Source organism: Drosophila willistoni, chromosome 3R (genome assembly GCF_018902025.1).
Source record: "Drosophila willistoni isolate 14030-0811.24 chromosome 3R, UCI_dwil_1.1, whole genome shotgun sequence".
In the NCBI taxonomy this organism is placed as follows: Eukaryota; Metazoa; Arthropoda; class Insecta; order Diptera; family Drosophilidae; genus Drosophila; species Drosophila willistoni.
The window spans coordinates 15389611-15414859 of NC_061086.1; the positions used below are offsets into that span (position 1 = coordinate 15389611).

Consider the following 25249-nt stretch of genomic DNA (forward strand, 5'->3'; position numbering starts at 1 on the left):
CAAGAGTTTGACTTTGACCCGCTTGACAATGTTTTAACTGATCAGCCGTGGACTAGTCGCAGGTTTATCTTTTTCTGTTGCCTCTGTCTTCTATTCTATCTAATTTATCATCGATGTCATTGTCTTTGTGTGCTAGTTTTTATAAATATCTATTGGATCGAATCGTTAAGCCTTTTATATGATTTTAGCTTCTCTATATCTCTATTTCTTCTTGCCAAAAATAATCGAACTTTGTACTTGACAATGTTGGGCACGTGTCTACTTTAAATCAATATAAGTTTTCTGTTTTTTCTTTCTTTTTTATTTGGGGAATTTCAAGTTCAGCAACGCAAAAAATGACTTGACCAAAATTGGTAATTATCAAAAAGAAAAAAAAAAGCCAACTAACACACAAAAATCAGCTCGGAAGTCAGATGAAATAAATATGCCAAAAATGCGTTAATGAGATAAAACTCGGTGCATAACTAAATGAATGCCAAGTTTACAGTAAAGCTTCCTATTAAGGGAAAATGAAATAGCTACAGAATTGTAGGAGATGCTGAGGGTGACCTTAAGTACTAAAATAAGCAAGTAAATAAGTGAACTTTGGAAATTTATTATCAGATCATAATACGAACGTTTACTGTACGATGTAAGCATTAAATTGCCCAATCAAAATCAGCGGCAGCTTCAACAATTCATTTCCAATTCGAAGCATAAATGTGATTATAAATTGACGCGTTTTTGGCACATTTTTTTTTTGTCTCCCCCAATTCGTTGGCGTTTCTTGACCCCTCACGCTGTCTTTTGTCTATGGATATCGTGAAATATATATGTTTATACCACGAAATGGAAATATTAAATGAAACCAACAACTTCGATATGCTAATTAACTAGCGACACTTTTTTAACATATTTTTTAAGGCGTGCCTTTTATGTTTTACATATTTTGCTTAATTTTGCGCTACTTTGCTTAGACCCAAACAGAAAAGGGACAACAACTGGTTATGGTTAAGCGATTATTTAACCCAAGTGCGTGGGTTGATATTATTTTAGGGCTGCTCTCTTCAGTCTGGCTTTCACTTTCAATTGTAAGTATGATGTACAGAGACCACGCCAACTATAATTAATGCATATTATATTTAATTTGGCAATTTCTTCGGTCAGGTCAGGCGGAAGACATGTGTGCTGGTTTCCGACTATAGTTCAATGTCGACCACAACTAACTGACCGATCGTCAGTTTCTCGGCTTATGCAGAGTTCACTCTGTCTGTCTGTCTGTCTGCCTGCCTGCCACCCTGTGAGTTTATTTTTGTTGGCGGTTTCATTGCTCTTAGCTCTTTATTAATGGTTTTCTGCAGTTGCTTTTTATGCGTTAAATTCAATAAATGCCGACAACCAACCAACAACTGGTCTTTGAAGGTTTTTGGCGTTTAAGTGTTATGGTCAAGGTTCGATCTCCATCATCAGCATCCGTTGCATGTCTGTTTTGGTTGTGTTTTTTGTTTTTGTCTTGGTAGTTCATTGATTTCAAATCAATCGTATGTTCAAATTTTCCATTGCTTAGGCATAAATTGAGTTTTAATGTAGACACACACAATTGCTAAAAAATAAAAAACAAGAATTGCCACAAGAAACAAAAAAAGCAAAAGGAATTGTATAGTTTAAACACACAGAAGTCTCACATCTCGCATTATTTTACACACACTTTGTGTCAGACATTAACATATATATATAGGTAGATATAGTATAAGCATACATATATATTGGGGCGGTCCAAATTTGTATGAGGAAAGGAATCTCAGAATTAAAAAGAATTATTTTTAGTTTAAACTTTGTGGAAATATTGTTTTTGGGTATGATAAGAGCATTAAATTTCATATATCTTATTGGTTTGATTCTTAATATGGAATAGATGGAATGGGAAATGTTTGAACGGTTTGCTTTTTAAATCTGAATACCTCATAAAACTAATCACTCAAAACTTAGAAAACTATCTCGCGTTTTCAATGTTTGTTTCTCTATGTTTTATGGAATTTTCAAATAAATTTATAATGACCAAAAACCAACTCTACTTAGGTCTGATCTATTAACATAATAAGTATAATATTCTAAATATTAAACTTAGATAAATCTATATACATTTCAAATATTCAGGAATAATGTTTGATTATTTTGACATTTAAATACCAAACAGAGCCACCCTAATAGACCATCTGTCTATATATGCCCGCACACCCGAATCGAATCATTATCATGCAAATTATGATATCTTGTCAAGTTCAAAAACATTAAAAGCATATAATGGTACAACAAAAAAGATGCCTTGTCTTCGGCTTGGACAATAGACTGGCAATTTTTGCTTTGATTTTTGTTGTTGCCCATGTAAAGAGACGATGCTTTGAATAAAATATAAAAACAAATATGTATAACACATCAATGTATTTATAAAAATACAAACAAATCAAAAAAAAAAAAAACAAACTTTAATCGAATAAGTCGTTAAATGAGCATCTACAAAATCCAGAGACAACAACAAAAACCCAAGAAAAATCAAATGTAAAACAAAAAAATGCTCTGAGACATAAGTAAGTTCGTTACTTGAGTCTTTTGTTTCCGGCCTGGTCGATTGACATTGACTTTGAAAATTGATGAAAATGTTAATTTGGGAAAATTTTTAAGATCTATGTATTGATTAAGTCTTGATACACATTTAAGGGTAATTTGCATATGCCAATCAAATTTTAGGCACGCCCCGAAAGGCGTCAACGACTTGTTAAAAGCACTGCGTATATAACATCATGTGTGAGTTTTTTGTTTTCCTCCTTCCAACAGCACCCGACGAAACCAAATTAAGAGAACCAGAGACAGGCACGCGCCTGGCATGCCAAAAAATATTCAAATGACCTTGGTTTATACATAGCGGAAGCTAAAATTGTCGTTAAGCATCTGCCGAATCCAATCTGTGAATGAATTGATGATTAATGAAACTTTGGAAGTGAAATGCACTCGGTGGAGTGTAAGGGTGTGGCATGGTCGAACCACTTAACAGGTAAATGAAGCATCATTTCTGCTATTGAGCAATTAACCATAGGTCCCGACGGGGGTAATGGGCTCAAGATGGAGTTGGCGGTGGTGCTGGCAAATGTCAGGCAACCAATGCATTGGCGGCAATTGCCAGTTGTGTGTTAGTGCGTCTTTCTGATGTGGCTTGGCAATGCAATTGTAAACTTCTTTTTCATTTTCGTTTTCATTTCGAGGTGCTTTGTTGTAATGACTGTGACTATGACTGAAGTGTGAGCACAATGACGTAGCGTAAATTTATCAAGTGGCCACTGAAGTTTTGGTATGCCTTTTTACTTCTGCTGCTGCTTGGAGCCGCTTGGAGCTTTGAGGCATTTTGGGGCCATTTAATTGCACAATAATTTGCACACTCAGCTAGCCCATATGGGCCAAATGTTGGAAAATTGTTCAAGTCCTAGAGCTTCGAGAAAACAACACATTTGCACACACTCTTCTAAAAATAATTAGAAAAGTTGTTAATTGCAAAATAAAAACAAGAGAAAAAAAGTAAATAAAAAATACAAAATTGCATACGGGGGCGTGGTTAATTTATTTTTTAATCTTTTTGCTATATGCTTTATGGCTTTCTAATTGTTGAATCTACATATATATAAGTATGTATTTATATGCATTAATTTCACGCTAATTGTTTATTGAAAATTAGCTTGCAAGTTGGCTTGGGCCCTTAAAATCAGGCAATACTCTGTGGGATCAGCAAAAAACAAAGACTAAAACACAAACACAGAGAGATAACGAAACGCGACGTTTGTCAGATCGGTTCGGCTCACCTGTTCGTGCGATCGAGGCCATATCCGAGACGAAAATCCGAAACTTTGTCGTTGGGTTTGGGTATTTTAGTTGTGATTTTTTTTTTTTATTTCTTTTCTTTAGTGTTGTAGTTTTTTGTATCTGTATCTGTGTCTGCGGTACATTGAAGACCGCTTGTAGCGTACGGATATCGCTTAGTCTGCTGTCGGCGCTTCAACAGCCAAGTGATCGCTGGGAAAATTAAAAAGTTGTGAAGCCGCCTTCACTTCCACGTGTTCTGAACGATCCCTCTGTCTCGTTAGCTCGGTGTGTCTATCAAAAGGATAACATATAGAACCAGAAGAACAAAAATCTTTCGTTTAGTGTTTGTTTATTCTTTGAGACTGACCGTGTGTCGTGTATTTGTGTGCTGTGCCCGATTTTTGTGTATCCAGTCAAGAAAACCATTTAAAATTTGAAAGGCAAGTGCTAGAACCTAGAACCCCAATTAAATTGGGTAAAAATTTGTGTACACATTTATGCTAAATTATGACCACAAGCTTTTCTTTATGGCTAATCGTCATGTGTTTGAGATGAATTTTTCGGTTTTTTGTTTTTGGGTCATTGCGAAACTGGGAACTGAAAACTACATAAATACCAAAAACAAAAAAAAAACCTTTAGGTCCCACAAGATATGGACGAATTCGTAGTCGAGTGCCGCCAAAGAGAGACACAAACTAAATATTGTATAAATAAATAACACGACGATGGCCCAAAAATGAAATGAATGCACGGGGCGAAAAAATAAACCAAAAAAAAAAAAAAACAAAAATAAATATATAAAACGAGACGAACTTACAAAACCAGCTGTAATGCTTGGCAAAGATGAAGACCAACACCAACACCAACCAATACCAATTTCAATTCCGAATTCCGAATCCCATGATCAAGTCAAGTCAATCACTAATGTCTTCTCCTATATGTATATGTATGTATATGTAAATCTCACGACGATTGATCAATTTCTGTGAGTTGTGAGTTGTGGAGTTGTGGAGTTGCATATAGGAGAAGATCGCAACACTTGTTGTTGCCCTTGCTGCTGCTGTTGTTGTTGTTGTTGTTGATGCTGCTGCAATTTCTTGACTCTTTGCGTCATACATTAATCAGTCATCGGTCATTTCCTCATCTTCTTTAGCTCTTCCCTTAGCCATGACTATTTCATGTGTTACACTTTCGATGAAATGTGAAAATTTGACCAAAAAAAAAAGTGCTAAACAATCGTATACATAGAGTACAATTTGAGACAAATCCAATTCCATGAAAGGAATTTCAAAATTTAAGCTTTATTTGATCTAACAAATGGATCCTACAAAATGCTTACAGAATTTCAAATGAAATTTTATTTTTTGTTATTTTTATTATCTATGTTTGAACTTCTTTAGTGTGTGTGACTTTGAATCTATTTAATTTTAGTCAATATTTTCACACCTCTTTTTAATTTTTCTTTGGCTTTTGGATGCCCTTCGAAAGAGACGCGGTTGCCCATATCCAAAAGCGATGCCAATGACGATGATGATGATGATGATTATGACGTTTGTGGGGAAGTCATTTTGACTTTTACGCATGCGCAAAGTTTTTGTTTATTTACGATTTTATTGTTGGGTCTCTTTTTGACATCCAGTCAAATTAACTTCATATCACTATATGAGTATCTAGTGTGTGTATGTGTGTGTGAGATGTGTGGGTCCAAAAAGATATCAACAATTTTTCGGCTGCACATCCGTTCGCACGTTGGCGGTGTTTTAACTTGACAAAACTACGAAAAAAAAGTGCGACTGGGCGACTTTATGGCCTTTCGGTTGACATCTCTCGCCATGGAAAATTGCATTTTAATTTTTATATTTTTCGCTTTTTCTTCTTGTATCTTGTTTTAAATCCAATTGGGGTCACATGCGTGGCCGGTCACACCTTCAAAATCCATTTCGTGTTTCCCAATTTTTCTTTGGGCGAGCGAGTTTTCAAGTGACTTATTTGACTAACAAGCCACAAAAACAAAACCCACAAAAATTCATATTTTTTGATAATAATGGCAAGGCAAATATACAAAGTCACACACTCACACATTTACGCATTGTCAAGAGAGGGAGAACAACCTGTTGAAATGATGACATTTGCAAATTTTGTTGTAAATTGGAGGCCAGAAGTTTTCATCGGTCGTTGGGAAATCGAGGTCTTTGGTATACACAGTGGTTACTAATAGAGGAATGACATGGTTATTCTTGGCACCCTTGGTAATGAGTAAATGATTCTGTCACAGAGGCTAAATAAAAAAATGTCGATAAATGATCAATGTCGATAATGATAATGATAATGATGCTTCAAGTGAAAATCGATTCGTTTACATATTGTTGTTGTTGTTGTTAATTTTTTCTAATTATTGCCGGTGACGGTGATAAGGTATAAAAAAAAAACTTTCATCAGCTCAATCGAGAATCACTCAATTGATTGATGAGCTCGTGATCATGCTATGCCTTAGATTATGACAGGCGCAATTATATTGATTCTTTATTTATTCATTCATATTTTAATTTATTCAAGTTTCAAAATAAAACCAATATTAAACAAAAGACTTAGGCAACAAACTTTGTACCTTACGTACTAGCTTAGGTCTGTGAGTGTGTATCTGTGCATGTGTGTGTGTAGGTGGGGGAGACTGACATCAATAAGCTGTAGTTAACAATATTTACCAGCAATTGCATACTTATATATGTATACAGTCCTAATAAACTTCGAATCCAAAACGAAACGTAGGCAATTTATATGCAAATTTTTTTTGAAAAATCTTATACTAACTAACTTGGGATATAGTAAGGTCTCCGAGTTGAGAAATAACCAATTATTAGAACTGTGAAATAGATATACAAAATTTTGTACAATTAGAAATGCATATATTAAAATTGTAATCTAAAAATTTGTTTTACTTCACTTTGCCTTTCTTTTATGACAGCTGACGTTATGCTCATTAAAACTAACTAACAAGTATGTTCGATTAGGCTTGTTACTTACTATTTAACTATATACATACATAAATTTAATTGTATAAAGGAATGTTGGAATGTTGGAATGTTTTTCTTGCTAGACATGCGGAAATCAATACTAGCCAATCATAAATAATTAGCCAAGTCTCTCACTAGTTCAAGGTTAAAACTTAAGCCAGACTAATGCCAAATACCAAAACTAACATATGTCTGCATATGAAAGTCATAAAAACAACCTCTCACGCGCTTAGTGGGCAGATAATATGGCTCTAAACGTTGCTGTAAACATAATCCAATTGTGTTTATCTTTGATCAACTTCTTCACGATGAAGATGATGATGATGCTCCCCATAAAATGCATAAAGTCTCGTTTTCCCTGACAAAATGCGAAGAGGGGGGAATCCAAAAAGAAGTTGAAATGAAAACGAAAACCAAAATAAACTGCCGACCTTGATATCGAATTTTAATGCGTTGCCGTTGCTGTTGCCATTGCCTCGGGTCCATTCAATCGATTGAACAGAGAGACTCAAAACTGATTGTTCAATTTTATGTCCCGCACTTGGGAATCATGCGTTGCCTGTCTCTGTCTTGCATGGGTTTTGTGAGGTGTTTTGTCTTCTTATCAGATAAACTCACCTGACAACCGAAAAAACTTCCTATACACCGCCCATGTGCTGTGTTGTGTCCAGGCAAGATACCCAAAAATGGTAACCAATCTGATGATAGAACAAAAACGTGCCTCTCTTTTGTCCCCTGGCGCGTGTATTGAATTGATCATATCCGACATAAGTCTGGAGCTGATTATCGCATAACTAATAGGCTGTGACGTCAGTTGAATATTTCTTAACTTAATATTTTAAGCCACCTCGCCTCGCTTTGCGCTAATGGGAAAAACAAATTGAAATTAAAAGAAACTAACACAAATTGGGCAAGAAAAAGGGAGCAAATATTTTCGCAAAACTATTTTGTTTATGGGTCTTTAACTAAAAAGATGCAAACCAAACTAAAGATCAAAATAGATTCTTAAGTAATGCTGACAATACAATAAATAAATGTGTTTTTTTTTTGGTTTTTTGGCCTCTCCTTGTCGCTTGTTGGCCATCATAAAGACCAAAAATTAATTTGCATTTGAATACATTAAATTTAGGTTTCTTCTTCTTGTTTTTGGAATTAATAGTTTAGCAAATATACATAAATATATATACACGAATATATATATGTATGGTATCAAAGTTTACAGCATATTCTTTGATATTTGTTCAAGTTGTTCTTAGATGAAGCGAAAGGCCATTTCTTAGAATGACAGAGCGAAGGAAGAGAATCGGATTTGTCTTTTAGAATAGAACTGGTGGTACCGCTTCTGCAATACTATACTAACTAGTTATTTATGTCCGCTAAATGATTATAAAATGTTTGTTTTTTTTTTTGTTGTTTTGGGAATTGGCCCTCAGATTTCGTAAATGAATCGAGAATTTATTTTTATTGCAGAGAGTAAAACCGGTAAGAGATTTGGCCATGATTATATAATATTTTGCCAGTTTCTTGAACAGGTTAGTAGAGCAACGATAACGAAATACTCACATCTCTATGTTGTATTCAGAACAATAAATAAATAAACGTACATATGTATATATCAACATTTATTAAATAATATTTCTTATATTTGCATGCCAATGAAACTTGTTTTTGTTTTTTACTTGTGACCAAACAGTCAAACATTTAATTGAAATCGTATATATACATAAATTTGTGCATTATTTATACATATTTTTTTGTACTTTCGAATCAGAAAAGTGGCCCATGTATTGTAGAAGGCGAAGAAGCATTGAGAAATCACAAGCCAAACACTTAACACAAAGCCACTTCGAGCTCTATGTGCCATATGCAAATAAAATGGTCGAAATTCTCGTTAGGGTCTATAGAACGATGACTGAACATTAAATCATTCGTTCATTCATTCATACATTCATTCGTTCACTACAATGGCATTCACTTTACCTGTTAGTCGACAAGTTGAAAGTGTTTTTATGCCATATTAAAAAAAAAAAAAGAAAAAAACGGTGTTCATAGATAATTATTAATAAAGCAAAGTGCAAACAAAATAACTACACAGAGAAACTACAAAATCATCAAAAATAAATTCAAGTATGCGGCTAGTTAAATTATTTGGTTTACAAAAATTTAATAACAATTAAAAATTTATGTATATTATTTGTGAGTCGACTAAATCAGTTTAAAGCTTGATTGAAAACCTTTTTGATAAAACTTTTTTAAAAAAAAAGTAAGTTACCCAAAAATTTTTAGTCTTTTACGAAAATGCCTTTTTATTAACTACAAAAACAAAAACTCTTAAGACCAATTTATGAAATTAAGAATATTTTGGTGCAAATGTCAAAGAGGCCACCTTCAGTAGGAAATTAAGTGTCATTTTGCAACTATGAGTTTTGTTCAGTGTATATACATATTACTTAAATATATATTTGATGTGCGGATATGCTGTGTACATGTAAATTACTTAACGATCTAAACGATTCAAGGCTTCTCATGTCCCAAATAATTATTGCCCAACTAGGGCAACTGTCTTGTCGAGATTTTTCTTATGATTTTTCGTACGTTTAGTTTTGCTGCTCGCCCAAACGCATGACGAACGCCTCGATAAAGAAGTCGATTACTGGCCAATGCAATTATGGCAAAATAATGACCGATATCAAGCAAGCAATAGCCCGACTAGTCAGACCAAAAATCTAGTCTAGTCTGTCTAGTCACACAATGGCCATAATCAATGCAACAAAGCGATAAAAACAAAAAGCAAAAGTCCAACAACAGAGAAAAGGATAGCCATCGACATACAGTTGGTGGTTGGCCAAAAAGGGAAAAACTGGTTTCAAGCCGGTAAATTAAAGCTCAAATTGCCTGTCCTTGAAGGCAGTCCTGCCTCCTTTACTGTCTGGGGGAATTTCCAAAGCTAAAAAAGAAACTAGCTGCTAGCTATACACAGAATCACAATAACCATCAACAAAAAATACAAAAAACCCAAGACCAAGGGAAAAAACAAAACAAGTTTTCTTCACATAAACAATATTTTGTGTCCCTTGCATTGGACAATTAACCATAAATATAAATCATAATTTAAAATGAAACCAAAAACGCAAAAGAAACCAAGAAACAAAAGCAAAGTCTTTATTGCTGATGCGTCAAGAAGTTGATATAAGTTTAAGTTCGTTGAAGTTTTTATACAACTATATGCGATATTTTTTTGCTAGTTCAACAGAAATGATGCATCGGGTTAATGGCATTACAGAACTTTGCTGCGTTTTGCCTAATTTACATGGCGATAATATTAAATTAACATTTTGCATTGCTACTGAAACACTCAGAATTCGATTTACTATGTGTATACACTTGTATATATGTACGTATATATGTTATTATTGCACATTTTCAGCGATCTGTTTGGTCGTGGGTGCGCCTATATAGTGTGTATACTTCTGATTAGTGGCAACTAGACAAACCAAGGGCATTTGATCGCAAAAGGTGCTAATAATTTTGGTCGTGCAATTAAGTCATAACCCAGTTACCCTCCCTCACCGCTTAATGTCCATGCAAATGTTTAATATACCATTTTTTTACTATTTACAGTTGGCAAAATGTCGGTCAGACTAAACGAGACCCAAACAATTGTTGACAAGATGGTCAACTTCTTTGTTGAGCACGAGGATTTGCGCACAAAGGTGAGCGAAGATTACCTGGTAAACCGATCATATAATCCATTTGTGTTTTATAGAGCTGGTTCCTGTCGAATGCTCCGGGTCCGCTGTTCATGATCCTGGGTGCCTATCTGTATTTCTGTCTGTATGCTGGACCACGCTATATGCGTGATCGCAAGCCCTTTGAATTGAAGAACACCCTGTTGATCTACAATGCTGTTCAAGTGCTCTTGAGTTGGGTGCTCTTCTATGAGGGATACAAAGGCGGCTGGGGCGGTCATTACAATTTCAAATGCCAGCCGGTTACCTATGCCACAGATCCCATCTCCATGAGGGTAAGTGTAATCAATTGATGAATTTGTCTTGAATTGATTGGAAATTCTATTCTTAGATGGCCCGTGCTGTTTGGTTGTACTACATTGCCAAGATCACCGAACTGCTGGACACTGTGTTCTTTGTGCTGCGCAAGAAGCAACGTCAGATCTCGTTCCTGCATCTCTATCACCACACTCTGATGCCTGTTTGCGCCTTCATTGGAGTGAAATACTTTGCTGGCGGTCATGGCACTCTATTGGGCTTTATTAACTCCTTCATTCACATTATTATGTATGCCTATTATCTGCTGTCGGCCATGGGACCCAAAGTACAAAAGTATTTGTGGTGGAAGAAGTACATAACCATTCTGCAGATTGTAAGTTCAAAGCTTATGAACATTGTCCAAGTCATGTTGAAATTAATTTTCAAATTTATCTTCTCAATAAAGGTACAATTCTTGATCATCTTTGTGCACACGCTGCAAATTCAGTTCCAGCCCAATTGCAATTTCCCCAAGTCGATTGCTGCCCTGCTGACATTCAATGCTGGCCTCTTTACCTACATGTTCAGCTCGTTCTATGTGCACAACTACAAGAAGGAAGCCAAACAAGCGGCGGAAGCTGCCCAGGCTAAGGCCAAATTGGTAGCAGCCAAACAGGAGTAGAGCAGAGAGCAAAGTAAACTAGAATTCTGAGAAGCAAAAATGAAAAGGGCACAAATGGTTTAACAAGGTGCTTTCCCTAATCTATAGAAACTACTGTGTACATTTTGGGCTAAAGAGAGTATGGCCATCTATTCTCTTATAGTTCGCCATCTATCACCACAACCACCATCCACTCCCCCTTCCCCTTCCAATTTCCTCACCTATCCACACCCGCCCACCATTTACAATTCCACCATATTGTTAAGATTAGTTGACTTATGTATAGGTCAGAATGCATATTTTATAGTTTCGTAAGTTAAGCTAATTGAGGAGAATGGCCAAAATAGTGCAAGATCTTTCTTTGCACTTGCTGTTTGTAATGGGAAAGTGTAATAGAACCAAATATTATAGATTAGTAATTATGTAGTTTTTATTTTATTGACTTTGGCAAGGAATGAAAATCAAAGACAACAAGCAAATGGCAAATCAAATGAAAATTGTTCATGAACTTTTGTTTGTTTGTTACTTACGGCCAGATATTGGATTTTGCCATGCAATATATAAGAAAATTTATAAAACAAAAAAACAACAAATTTTATAAGTAAACATATATTATTATTTTTCCTTTTTGTAAACAATAAAACAGAAAACAATTTACAAACACTTGAAATCAAATCAAATTTAATTGAAAGTTTCAGAGAGAGCAGCCCCTAAAAATAGGCAATGTTTTATAAAACTCACCACATTTGTCTCTCAAATGAAACTTAAATCAGTTTCGTTTAATTGTATATAAAATCTCACATGGACTGAAAAATGAGTTCAGTTGTTTGTCATATTTTTGGACATAAGCACATAGAAAAGTCATGAGCGATACACTTATCTCACGTAATCTTGTGCCCATTATTGATCTGGCAGGCATAAAAAATAAAGAAACAGCTTTCAAAGACCTAGGTCAGCAACTATATAAGGCTTTAACGGAAACGGGAATAGCTCTTTTGATCAATCATGGCATTTCTTTGGACAAGGTAAGCGAGAATGTCTAGAATGATGGGTAAAGTATCAATCAATCAACTTATCTTATGAAGATTCAAAAAGCTTGGAGTTATTTTGATGAATTTCTAAACTTGCCAAGCGATGTGAAAAACCAATATGCACGCTCCAAGATTGCTGAAGATGACAATCATGGCTATGTTAGTCCTGGCATGGAACGTTTTGATGGCAAAACTCCAGAGCTACGTTATGCCTATAATATTTGCCAAGAGCATATGGATATTATGCCCAAGGAAGTGCCTGGGTTGGCAGAAAATATAAGCCAGCTGAGACAGGATTTCAAGGGTTTGGCTAGTTTCATTCTTCAATCCTTGGCTGTGGCAGTGGGCATGCCGCAAAATTTCTTTCTCGACAACCACAAGCATATGCTGTCCAATAATAGCCACAACTTGACCACATTGCGTATGCTCTACTATCCACCCGTGACTGGCAATAACAAAGATTTTGAATCTGGACAATTTGTGCGTTGCGGTGCTCATTGTGATTATGATAGTTTCACTCTGCTAGCCCAGGATTCGGAAGGAGGTTTGGAAATTAAATTAGTTGGCAGTGATAAATGGGAACGTGTTGGCCATCTTCCAGGAGCCATTGCCATCAATTGTGGTGAGACCTTGTCGGCATGGACCCAAAGACGTTTATATGCTTTGGTATGCTTTGGTTCATCAATTCGTGTTGTGTTTCTGTTAATGTCAGCTTTCCATTCTCACAGCCACATCGAGTTATTGTGCCTGAGGATGAAGAATCACCTGCTTCCGGTAGGCATTCCCTTGCCTTTTTTCTACATCCGGATAATGATACGAAAATATCGCCCAGAGATCTCGTCAACCAAGATAACATTGACCACAATGCCACAGACGAAAGGTTATTTTGCAAAATGAAATAATTTTGATATCACATTTTATATATTTTCATATTTTTTAGAATTTATACGGCATTTGAAATAGCAATGAATTTAGTAAAAGGAACTTATAATGAAAGTTATTAATTGTGGTACATTGGAATAAATATATATGTTTTTTTTAATATGTAAATGAAATCAAACTAAATTCAACTAAAACCTTGTCTTTAATGTAAAATATTTGTTATTTCGAGGCTCATGGGTTGTATTAGTTTGATGTGAAATAACATGGAAGTACCCAAAAGTAGGCTATTAAAAAAGTCAAAGAATATATTAAAAGAATTGAGAGACCTATAACAATTGAGAGGCTTATCAGATCTCTCACTCTCTCTCTCTCTTTCCCTCTTTCTATATTCTCTTTCTATATATACAAACTAAAGACGTGCAATTTATTCAGTCTGACGGAGAAGCGCATTACGAGCGGAACGAACTGAAACGTGCTTATTTTTTCAATTACACGGCGCTCCCTCATAAAAATTCTTATCTTAATAAGATTACTTTCCTCTAGTTAAATAAGTTTCTTAAATATGAGTCAGATAAATGAAGAAGATAATCATCTCGAAACACTGCTCTCCCGTAATATGGTTCCCATCATAGATTTGGGCCATTGCGGTAAGTTATTATTAGAAAATAAAGAAGAAAATCGCTATCTTAAACTTTTCTTCGTATTTGCAGGAATTGAAGAGATATCTATACCATCTGTTATCAATCGAGTGGGACTACAGCTGCAAAAAGCCTTCACAGAAAAGGGCATTGCCTTTTTGGTTAATCATGGCATATCCGATGACCAGGTTGAAAAAATTATATATTTATTTTACAGCTCATATTGCAACTATCACTTTTTCATTTAGATCAGAGCAGGGTGGGAGAAGTTTGATCATTTTTTGGACTTACCCGCTGAGGAAAGGGAAAAATATAACCGAAAAGAGGGCAGTAATCGTGGCTATGTGGGACCAGGCATAGAACGTTTTGATGGCAAGACTCCAGAACTGCGGCATGCTTTCAATATATGCAGTCTCGATCCGGAAAGCCTTCCCCACAATGAACTGGGCAATTTAGCCAAAATATTAAAGTCACTGGCCAGTTTTATACTTAAGGCCTTGGCAGCACCGTTGGACATTCCGCCAACGTTTTTACTCGACACTCACTCGCAGATGTTGTGCGGCGAAGATGCAAATATGTCCACTTTGCGAATGCTGTACTATCCCTCTGTAGTAGAGGATGAGCCCGGTCAGGAGAAGGAAGTGATACGTTGTGGTGCCCATGTGGATTATGGAACATTTACACTATTGGCTCAGGACTCTGAAGGCGGTCTGGAAGTTAAGCTACCTGGCAGTGAGAAGTGGGAACGTGTGGGCCATCTACCTGGTGCCATTCTGATTAACGGTGGCGAAATTCTTTCCCTTTGGACACGCCAACGTTATCATGCATTGGTAGGTGTATACCAAGTACTGAATCTCGATAGTAAATTTCTAATCCCAGAGCATTTTTCTTTAATCTGCAGCCTCATCGTGTTGTTGTACCTGAACAGAAGTATATAAGGGCTCGTAGTCGACATTCCTTGGCTTATTTTTGTCATCCAAATAATGCAACTCTGATAACCCCGAACGCACTATTCTTCCCAGATGGCGATAAGAGCGAATCTACGTCTAATGAAAGGTAACTAACTTACCTTCTATTATCTCCTTTCTGTAGTCACTGTTTATTTCTTTATTCCCACAGAGTCTACAGTGCACTTGAGCTAATACAGAAAAAGTTCAGCGAAACTTATGGCAAACAGTAGTAGTAAATAAACGTTAAATTTTCCATATACCCACCCAAAGAAAGCGAAAATAATATTCCGAGTATATGTCAACAAATGATAACAGTGCTAATGCTAATCTTAAAAGTGAAAATACTTTATCTAAAAATTACAAAGACTGATCAAGATTATAATTAAAAATGATAATAAACAAATACGATATGTTATCAGTTTATATGAGAACGAAGAATTTTATCTATAACAGTAAACGAAGATTAGGATATAATTCGTTTATGTAAATTAACTTTTATTACAGCACATTCTGCTGAAATTTTTAAGATAGCAACGGTTTTATTTGTGAAACCCCAAAAGCATGCTATGAAATTTTGTAAATTTTTGAAAAGTATCTAACAGATGGCTAAATATTTATCAGCACTGAAATGTACCTACCATGTACTCTTTTGAGGGCGAACCAGTTCCATTTGGCGATCGTTTTGGGCAACTTAAACCCAACCGCAAAATGTTTCACTGCTAGCAAAATTGCTGTAGAGAGTAGACGTCGCGACGTGTTCGCTGCTCTCCTCGCTGCTGAATTGTTTTGTATCATAAGAGACACAGTGAGAAAAAAAATCAACCCGAGAAACTACCAACAATAACAACAACAACAACAACAACGGCGACAAGTTGTATTTAGGTTAAATTCGCGAGTGTGTTACAAAATGATGGAAAGTGTGCAAAAAACCCACAAACAAAATATACCAAAATTGACTAAGTAGGATTTTTTTTGGGGTAAATCCAAAAAACATAATTTGAAGGTGAATTTGATTTGAAAAGCGAAATCTATGCGAAAAAAGAAAGCGAGTTTTGTGTTGCTATGATGAAAAGAAAAACAAAACTTCAATAAATTGCAGATGCAGATACAGAGAATCAGATAGAGACACATACATACATACATATATATGTACATACATAAGTGTGTGTGTGTGTGTGCAGTTTGAATAGGCGGGTAAAAATAGATACTCCTATTTCAGTTTTATTTCGTTTTTTTTTATGTTTTTGTGCAAAAAAAAAAATACAAAACCGAAGCGAAATTTTACGCCACGATGACAAATGCTTACTCATGCCTCCAGAGCTGGAGACCCTCCGGCCTCTGCAGTCATTCCACTCCTCTTCTCTTTGGCTTTGCGAGTCGTTTATTGCTAGTTAGCAAATCCCTGCAGACTGGCAGGCCCAGACTTTGCTCTTGCTCATCTGGCATTTCCTGTACAAAGGCGGCTCCGCTTGGCAACACAGACGCCATCAGCTGTCCGGTTGAAAGGGGTGAAGTCAGGGCTCACACCTGAGAAGAGAGTTCGAGTGCCGTTAAACGAGATCTGCCAGATACTTTAGTGTGCGTGTGTGTGTGTTGCCATGCAAGTAGTTTGCCAGGCTGGCTGTCTGTCTCTCTGTCTGACTGTCATTCAGTCTGTTGTGCCCATATCCAAATCGTAACCCATACCATAACAAAAGTATCTGTGTTTGTATGTCTTGGCGAATGTGAAACGCAAAGCAAAGCAAATATACATCTATATATATATGTTTCTGTTTTTGTATATATGTATGTATCTCCATGCGGGCAAGCTGGTATACCTGAGTAGCAAATAACGCAAAAGCTGACAAGGGAGAGAGACTACCTGTTGACGGCAAAAAGGCATTGGCAATGTTTGGCTTTAGATAGAGTATAAATACGTGTTTAGCATACATCGTCCATATGTAAATACATTAGAGTCACCCACCCCCCAAAAAAAAAAACACACACACACGCGCAGGGACAACCTATCCCACTCCGATCCCTCTAGAACTCTTGGGCCACCTCGTGTGCAAAACGACAAGTGCTAATTTACTTATCACAATTTTGATTTGATTAAATTTTATCTAATTGCGGCGCACATGGAAAGAGTACACATACTTTCAATTCCAATTTCAATTCCGCTCACCTTTTCCCGCTATTTGGCAAAATAAAAAAATAACAACAAATCCATAAACGCAAAGCACAAAAATTTTCCCCTCAGGTGCGATAAGCAAGCAAATGGAAGAACGTTCAAGAAAATGCCAACCAAGTTTTAGTCTCTTGGGGAACCGCTTGACGATCACAACATAGTGAGAGAGATATATAAGAAATCGAACCGAAGAACAATCGTCAAAAGAAAAACGTCCGACACGCGCCCTTCCCGGTTTAGCAACGTTTGACTTTCGATTGGGGTGAAGCCCCCTTCCCTAACCGCTTGTCCGCCCCCCTCTCATTCGTGCTGATCGCCTGTCACTCAAAGCGTTCAATTGAATATAAAACAAAACACAAAAATAACTAACAATAAGAGCAACGAAACCAAATAACAACAAAACCAAATAACAACAAAAAAAAAGGCACAGCGCGAATTTTTGATGTTTGTTTTTATTTTCGAACGACGCCAAAATGAAAAACCAAAACAGCCAGCAATAACCATAATAATAATCGAGTTCTGTTTGCCTCGTTGTTCAGTTCCATTTAGGCAGCGATCGTTGTCGTGGCGTTTGTTGAATTGCACCGCAGCGCCAGCGAAGCTTCGTAATTAGTGATAAAGCGCCCCTCACCAACAGAGGCGAGTGTTTAACTGAAAAACCAAAGAAACTCTATAAGTAAAAGAGTTAAAAATATATACACACACAACACAAACACACACCACACACACAACACACACCAGCAAAATGATAAAAACTAAAACCAGCGACGACAAACTTGACACGCTTCTCTCACGGAGTGTTGTGCCGATTATTGATCTCGCACACTGTGGTAAGTATCAAGAATTATATATAGTTATAGCTTCAAGAAACACTTCTTTCCCCTTGCCCTACACCCCTCCCCTTCACACAAGCACTCACTTAAGACTTCAGTGGTGAAGTATATTTTTGCTTGTTGTTGCTAAGCCAGCAAAATGTTCAATTCTTTCCTTAATTAGCTGCAACTGGCTTTGACTACAATTGAGTCACACAGAGACAACATAAACAATAACAACAACAACAACAACTTTATTTTTTTGTTTTCTTTACTTGGCTTTGACTTTTTGTTTAACAACATTATTGTTGGTATTGGTTTTTGTTGTTGCTTTTGTTGTTGGTGTATTTGTTTTTGTTTTTGTGACTCCGCGTGATTGTCCATTGGTCGCTTAATTGCAGTTATTTAACTTTTATACCCTGTCTACTTAATGGATACATTCGAGTTATTCAATCGATTGAGAAACAACAACAAAGTATAGACTGAAATTTCTTAGGGCTAAAAATACATACTTCTTTATTGATCTGGTTAATCAAAGCACTTTCAACAGGCAGGTGCAGTTAATTTGCATTAAGTCTTACATATGCAATGAGCTTAGACAATATTACACAATATTTACAAGTTAGTTATCAATAGAGCATAGACGATACCAAATTCGAGATGAGCTTAAACCATTTGATATGACTTCGCTTTGAAGATCATGAGACTAAACACTTAAAGCAATGGAACCGGTTGGTAATTGATTCTGCAAAAAGGTCAGTGACATAAAAATTAAAACGTCAGAAGATCTCTGGTATTTAAGCAAACAGATGGTCAAGTATCGTCAATAAGTTATGGCCAAAAAGCTTTAAGACATGACAAACATATAAATGTTTTAATAAATACTAAAATTATTCTTAAATTTTTAAATACTTTATTGGCATTTCGTTTGCTTAAATTACAACTCTCCCTCTGTCTCTCTCCGTTTTGCAGAGTATATTCTAGTCGTTGGTTAGTTAAGCCCTTATTAAGTCGATTTGTATGTTTATCGCTATGGTTGTTGAGATTTATAATGTCCCAACTACGTCGTAGTTAATTACAAATAATTATTGACTTGTGCAACCTAACACCTGAGTGTGTGTGTGTTTGACTTTTTAATAACTTGGGATAAATTGTTAAAAAAAAAAAAATAAATACAGAAGTGTAGAAAAATAAATAAAAAACTGTTAAAAAGTTGACAATACAAAAAATGAAAAAAAAAAAGAAAAATCGTTTCATGACTCTATAGATTAAAGTCATTTACTTGTGTCATGAGGAATAGTAAATTGTTTTATAAGTATTTTGCTAAAAACATGAGTAAGTTATAAGTATTTTGCTTAAAATATGAGTAAGTTATATGTAAGTATTTTGCTAAAAACATGAGTAATATCGAAGCGATAAATACCAAGAAAAGTCAACTTGCTTGACACATTTCTTAAAAGAACTTGACGAACCTTCGTTGGTTAACAGAAATAAAGAATTTGGCTCTCAACTATTACAGAAAAAAAGAAATCCAAAAAATTTTCCATTTGCTTGTGGCCTTTTTTATATTTTTTCTTGGAGTGTTAACTGGGTCTTTGCCGATACGTGACACAGTTATCGTATATAAAGAGCTATGTAAATGTATCTCATACGTATTACCAGCTTATCTGACCCACTCCTCCCCCCTCACCTCATGGCAAGCCCATGGCCTACCCTTGATTTCATCACACAAACGTACATACATGTACACGCAATGTACACTATACTCTTGACCTTCAATGACAAAGCCATTGACCCTCCAGAAACCGAAACAAAAATAAGCAAAATGAAGAGAGAAAAAAAAAAACAAACTCTGTCAACGGAAACTTCAATTGATTTTTGTTTCCGAGTTGTAGAGGTTTTTGAACCATTAACTGAATGCATATGTATGTATGTATGGTTTTGATATGATATTCGTATGCCATGGCACTTGTGGCATTAGTTCCAATGTCAATGATGGATTCAATATATATGTACATATGTAACTGTGCGTCAGTTTCCACAAAAATGCATTTAAATAATACGAATGTTGATTTTGTTTGCGTTAACTCATATTTGTTCATTGTTTGTATTTGCTTATTCAGTTTGCCCTACCTCTTCAAACTAACTCTCTTCCTTCAATCGATTCACCGGTTTGATGGGGCCTTCCATAGCGGGGGCTACTCATGACGCATTTGATTTGTGAAAATCCCCCACCCAAAAGCCAGAGCAGCGTCATCAGCATTGGCAACTGCCCACTTAATTGAAACATGCGGCAGTAACAAATGAAACAACAACAGAAATAGAATTAACAATGCCAGTGTATGAGCTTCAAGTCTGACTAAAACCAGCTTAAACCTGTTGACTGGTTTGCTGGTTGGTTGGTTGGTTGGTTTGCTGGTCGGGTTGTTGGCTGATTGCTTTGCCCTGTTCTTTGTTATTATTATTGTTGACCAACTCTTTCTCTCGACACACACACATGCAAAACATACATAGTCTCTTTAGATTATTCTCTTAAAATTCAAGTTACTAAGAGCTTTTTACAAAATATTTGATGAATGGGCATCAAATTTCACAGTTGTCTAATCAAATTTGTCGCATTCAAATTAATGCTAAATTTTTGTCACAATACCCAAAAAAAAGTGCCTAGACAAATTCATATTGACACCCATAATTTATATGCATATATGTAGATATCTAGCTAAATAATATGTTCTAAGAAATACACAAGGCTAAACTTAATTAAATGAATTAATAAATCGATAGAATTTAAATGCTTTTGTTGATAGCATTTTAAGCTAATACATACATATGCCTTTGTCTTGGTAAATGCCTGAAGAAGTTTTAGGCAAAATAAATATACCCATTCTGATAAGAGTAAAAGCAAATTTTTCAGCCCAGCCAAAATATTCAATCAGCCTGTATTTTCTATTAATAAAATATGTAGATATGTCTCTATGCATATATTGAATGGCAGCCCCAAATAACCTATATAAAATTCCACAACTAAATTGCTGCCATAATAGCTTTATATATGTATATACAAGCAAATGGCACAAATTGCCCCATAAATATTGAATTAAAATTTCCTCCCAATCATATACGAATATATGAGTCTTTATTTTTTTTTTCGTTTCTGTTGATATTCGTTATGCTTAATAACAACAACAAAATGTAGCCTCTATATAGGAAAAGCATAGGAAATTATATTTAATTTCTATAGAACAAATGCAAATGACTTTCTATGGAAAATATATCAATTGGATTTATATATAATTATTGCTTTAAGTTCTTATTTAATTATTCATAGAGTTTGAAATCTCTTGGGTTTCTCCTCATATTTCTAAGAAAAAAAAAAAACAAATAACAAACAAATGACCGTCTAGTATACAATAGAAATTCCAAACAAATACAATATTATGACACACTCATCAATTTATGAGCCAACCATAAATGCATAAATATCCATAAAATTGAACAAAAACAAATACAGAGAGAGAGGGAGAGGGAGGTGGATCAAAACAAAAGTGATGCCAATCAATTGGCAAATACAACAAGTAAAGTAAACAGAGCATAATAAAAAATTATACAAATAAATCAATCGACATCGAAATACAAAACAAACGAATATTGTGCCAAGCACGGAGTGACAAATGCGTTGATCTTCAACAAATTGGCCTCCCCAAAAACATCATCATCATTATCATTGTCATCATCATCATCATCATCGACATGCTGCTCACCCAATTAGATATATTAGCAACAAGTTAGCAACCGACTATTGAAAATAGCAAATTGAGAAGCGACTCACAACGCAATTGCCGACTAATTGAATTGCATGCAAACAAAACAGAAAACTGGACCAACCGACTAATGAAAACGAAAGGCGATCTGGCATCAATTGGAATCATTTAATTCACTGACTGACCTCTCGCCAGCAGCAAAATAAAACCAGCTACACCTCATCATGACGCTCATCATTCGCATCATCATCGTCATCATAATAATAATTTGCCTGCAAATTGCAAAACAAAAAAAAATTTCAATTGCCGCCTGGTGACAGTGAAAAACGAAATACACTGATAAGACAACATAATTGTTATTAACTCTGAGTTTGAGACTTCTTATCAACGAAAATAAAAGAAAAAGAAAGAAAAAAAAAATAATAATAATAATGCGTCAGAGCAAGAAATAAACTGCCTGACAAAGTATATTTATAGATTGCTCATACGCCCCGTAAACATAAAATTGATTTGTAATTTGCTCAATCAGTTTTTTTACGTTGCTATTTCTATTCAATAATTCTATAAATTTTCTATTTTGCATTCATTCATTTATTTATTCATACAGCTGCATTTAATGAGTAATTTGTTCACGAATATGAATGACAATCAGAGCAAGAGAGAGAGAGAGAGAGAGAGGAAGGGAGAGAGCGACAATTGATTCAAGATAATGGCATTTCTATCTGCTTGGACTTTCAACGGGTAAATAGTCAGCTATCCAGCTGATGGCCCATTGCATGGTCGCGTGTTGAAGTGACTATCGAGAAATGTCTAAACGAGTATAAGCCAAGTTGGTTGCGTTGTGACTTCCGCTGCGGTTTTTCCTTCACATTTTTCATTTCATTTTCTATTTAATTTTCCGTTGTGCGCATTGTCAATGTCGTTGTGGCCATTATCGCCATCGCAAATTGCCCGTCCGTCCATGTCGCTGCCCCTACCCCTCTATACCTGCCCCTATACCTGAACTTCTGATGCAGACGCTTCTTTTAAAATTGATTGCATTTACCTTTTCAATTGGATTTTATTGCATTTGCAGTATTTTGCAATTTATCGAATTGTCTGGGAGGTTATGGGGTTCCTTCACATTATAATTGGATCATTATCTTAGAATATATATGTATAGGTATATGTATGTATATGTATGTGTATATATTCGATTTATATAAAGGGGCACGTGGCTAGGCGCACGAATCGTGCCCATAGCTGCTTATTGGCCAAAAGTCAGGTATTTACAATGCCCATAAACATGGTCAATGCTTTATGATTGTATTGAAAGCAGTTTTGGCTCAACTGGCTGATATTCCTAGAAGTCATAAATGAAATACAATTAGCGATAGAGTAGCAATTTCATTGTAAACTCCCACGCCCCTTGTTCATCGAGCATATTAGTAAGAAAATTTCTCGAGACCATTATTTACATATATAACTACTATATGTTTTTTTTTCTTTTCTGTTTGATTGCAGGCATAGAGGAGATTCCAGTCAAGTCGGTGGTAAATCGTGTCGGCCATCAGCTGCACCGAGTGTTGGCTGAAAAGGGCATGGCCCTGCTGGTCAATCATGGCATATCAGATGAGAAGGTATTTATTAAATAATTAAAGGCAATTTAGTTATATGTATATTGTTTTCTAACACTTGCCAATTATAGCTTAAGACTGCCTGGGATCATTTGGATGATTTTGTTGATCTGCCACCGAATGTAAAACAGCATTATATACGTTCCGAGGGCAATCATCATGGCTATAAGAGTCGTGAGCTTAATGGCAATTTCAAGGGGAAAACACCAGAGCTACGTCACGCTTTTAATATTAGCACACTAAATGCTCAGAATCTGCCCGAGGAGCCGTTGCCCGGCTTTGCGGATCACATTAGCACACTGGCCAATGATTTTAAGGCATTGGCCTGCTTTATACTCCAGGCTCTGGCCGTCTCGCTGGACATTTCGCCCACATTCTTTCTGGAGAAGCATTCACATATGCTGTCCGACGATCAGGAAAATATGTCCACCCTGCGTATGCTCTACTATCCACCGGTAGTCGATGATGAACCCGGCCAGAATAATGTGATCGAACGCCGGTGTCAGTACAGTTATCAGCGTTGCCTGTCCAATCAGCCAGACTTTCGGCCCGAGCATGATCCCCGCGAAGAAGATGAGCTCAACGAGCTTGATGGCACCAATGGCCAGTTGTTTGAGCATAAAATTGGCAATGGAGCTGTCATTCGTTGTGGTGCCCATGTGGATTACGGCACTTTCACACTACTCGCCCAGGACTCTGAGGGCGGATTAGAAATGAAGCTGCCAGGCAGCGAGAAATGGCATCGTGTTGGCCATCTGCCAGGAGCCATACTACTCAATTGTGGCGAAATTTTGTCCATTTGGACACAAGGACGCTATCCCGCATTGGTAGGCAACAGCTAAACAAAAAGCATCTCCTTTACATGTCACCTAATCGGTCAACTCTCTTTAATCCCATAGCAACATCGGGTTGTGATACCTGAACAGGAACACATACGAGCCCGTGGTAGGCATTCTATTGCCTATTTTTGTCATCCGGACAATATAACCTCGATATCACCCAACGATCTGCCCAATCCAGATGCCGTCAAGGATACGGCTTGTTTAAAACAACGCAAGAAGTCCTTTAAAGCGGCGAAAGAAAGGTAAGACGAAAAAACAAACCAAATATATTTATACCATGGCTAATTTTATTCACTTTTCTGTTTTGTTTTTTTCCCTTTTGTTCTTTCTTATCGTTGAATGTAAATATTCACAGAGTCTACAATGCATGTCAGTTAATAAGTAAAAAGTTTAGAGATACGTATAGCAACAATAATCACTCACAATGACGCAAGGCCCCCGCCCCCGTCGCCGTCACCGCCACCACCGCCCCCGCCTTTGACGCACCTGGAGTCGTCGCCTCTGTGTAATTACCCGCCCCAACCTCAACCTCAAGCAATGACCATCATTATTTTTTAAAATTTAAGTTAAGGACGGTCAGCTCCGCATCTCTAACCTGAGGAGAAATCATATTCTTCCTTCGAAAATGAAAGGCGGCGAGAGCATTTTCAATGTTTTCAACTTTTCATTTTTATTTTTAATTATTTTTTTATTTTATACGATTGTAATTGCTTCATTTCTTTTTAATTTTAATGTGTATTTCGATTATATACAATACATGCAAAGTACACATACACAAACACATACATACACACCCGTTTTACATTGTATAATAAATATATATAATATACATATACATATATATATATATATATATCATTAATTTATAATAGTTTTCCACTGACATGAAACGCACATTTCAACACTGACTTAAGCCTAAAGATTTCCCCGCTCCACACAAAAATTGACCGAAAATCGACCCCGATGACCTTGGCAAAATTATATACATTTACCATTTCAATTTACATGGGACTACAAAAATTTTACTCACAAACTAGAGGCAACTTTCAGCGAGTCAG

The 25249-nt window shown here is 36.1% G+C and overlaps 4 protein-coding genes across 5 annotated transcripts; all 4 read left to right on the forward strand.

Moving 5' to 3' along the window:
• Positions 1–3999: 3999 nt before the first annotated feature.
• LOC6651041 (elongation of very long chain fatty acids protein AAEL008004) lies at positions 4000–12155 on the forward strand. Its single transcript, XM_002074017.4, has 5 exons — positions 4000–4271; positions 10467–10558; positions 10612–10869; positions 10926–11225; positions 11298–12155. Exons 2-5 carry the CDS (start codon positions 10475–10477, stop codon positions 11511–11513), a joined length of 858 nt encoding a protein of 285 aa, XP_002074053.1. The 5' UTR covers positions 4000–4271; positions 10467–10474; the 3' UTR covers positions 11514–12155.
• A 200-nt stretch (positions 12156–12355) lies between these two features.
• On the forward strand, positions 12356–13425 carry LOC6651042 (gibberellin 20 oxidase 3). The gene is made up of 3 exons (XM_023179886.1): positions 12356–12517; positions 12578–13189; positions 13252–13425. Exons 1-3 carry the CDS (start codon positions 12356–12358, stop codon positions 13423–13425), a joined length of 948 nt encoding a protein of 315 aa, XP_023035654.1.
• A 423-nt stretch (positions 13426–13848) lies between these two features.
• On the forward strand, positions 13849–15416 carry LOC6651043 (UPF0676 protein C1494.01). Its single transcript, XM_023180292.2, has 5 exons — positions 13849–14052; positions 14116–14231; positions 14292–14873; positions 14945–15099; positions 15163–15416. The coding sequence occupies exons 1-5, from the start codon at positions 13968–13970 to the stop codon at positions 15221–15223; spliced, it is 999 nt and encodes a 332-aa protein (XP_023036060.1). The 5' UTR covers positions 13849–13967; the 3' UTR covers positions 15224–15416.
• Positions 15417–15709: 293 nt separating this feature from the next.
• Positions 15710–24976, forward strand: LOC6651044 (UPF0676 protein C1494.01). Of its 2 annotated transcripts, XM_047012378.1 has the most exons (6): positions 15710–15996; positions 17700–17990; positions 23237–23352; positions 23421–24176; positions 24249–24433; positions 24547–24976. In XM_047012378.1, exons 2-6 carry the CDS (start codon positions 17906–17908, stop codon positions 24617–24619), a joined length of 1215 nt encoding a protein of 404 aa, XP_046868334.1. In that variant the 5' UTR covers positions 15710–15996; positions 17700–17905; the 3' UTR covers positions 24620–24976. The 2 variants fall into 2 exon arrangements, with proteins under 2 accessions (XP_046868334.1, XP_002074056.1); XM_002074020.4 differs by lacking the exon at positions 15710–15996 and having other exon boundaries at positions 16768–17990.
• The last annotated feature ends 273 nt before the right edge of the window (positions 24977–25249 follow it).

Excerpts from the sequence above, each read along its gene's own strand:
- LOC6651044 (XM_047012378.1), top strand. The coding sequence starts at position 17,906 with ATGATAAAAACTAAAACCAGCGACGACAAACTTGACACGCTTCTCTCA. Across the intron at positions 23,353-23,420 it reads ATGGCATATCAGATGAGAAG|CTTAAGACTGCCTGGGATCA; the intron begins GTATTTATTAAA and ends TGCCAATTATAG. Across the intron at positions 24,177-24,248 it reads AAGGACGCTATCCCGCATTG|CAACATCGGGTTGTGATACC; the intron begins GTAGGCAACAGC and ends TTAATCCCATAG.
- LOC6651043 (XM_023180292.2), top strand. The coding sequence starts at position 13,968 with ATGAGTCAGATAAATGAAGAAGATAATCATCTCGAAACACTGCTCTCC. Across the intron at positions 14,874-14,944 it reads GCCAACGTTATCATGCATTG|CCTCATCGTGTTGTTGTACC; the intron begins GTAGGTGTATAC and ends TTTAATCTGCAG. Across the intron at positions 15,100-15,162 it reads GAATCTACGTCTAATGAAAG|AGTCTACAGTGCACTTGAGC; the intron begins GTAACTAACTTA and ends TTATTCCCACAG.
- LOC6651041 (XM_002074017.4), top strand. The coding sequence starts at position 10,475 with ATGTCGGTCAGACTAAACGAGACCCAAACAATTGTTGACAAGATGGTC. Across the intron at positions 10,870-10,925 it reads CAGATCCCATCTCCATGAGG|ATGGCCCGTGCTGTTTGGTT; the intron begins GTAAGTGTAATC and ends TTCTATTCTTAG. Across the intron at positions 11,226-11,297 it reads ACATAACCATTCTGCAGATT|GTACAATTCTTGATCATCTT; the intron begins GTAAGTTCAAAG and ends TTCTCAATAAAG.
- LOC6651042 (XM_023179886.1), top strand. The coding sequence starts at position 12,356 with ATGAGCGATACACTTATCTCACGTAATCTTGTGCCCATTATTGATCTG. Across the intron at positions 12,518-12,577 it reads ATGGCATTTCTTTGGACAAG|ATTCAAAAAGCTTGGAGTTA; the intron begins GTAAGCGAGAAT and ends TATCTTATGAAG. Across the intron at positions 13,190-13,251 it reads AAAGACGTTTATATGCTTTG|CCACATCGAGTTATTGTGCC; the intron begins GTATGCTTTGGT and ends CCATTCTCACAG.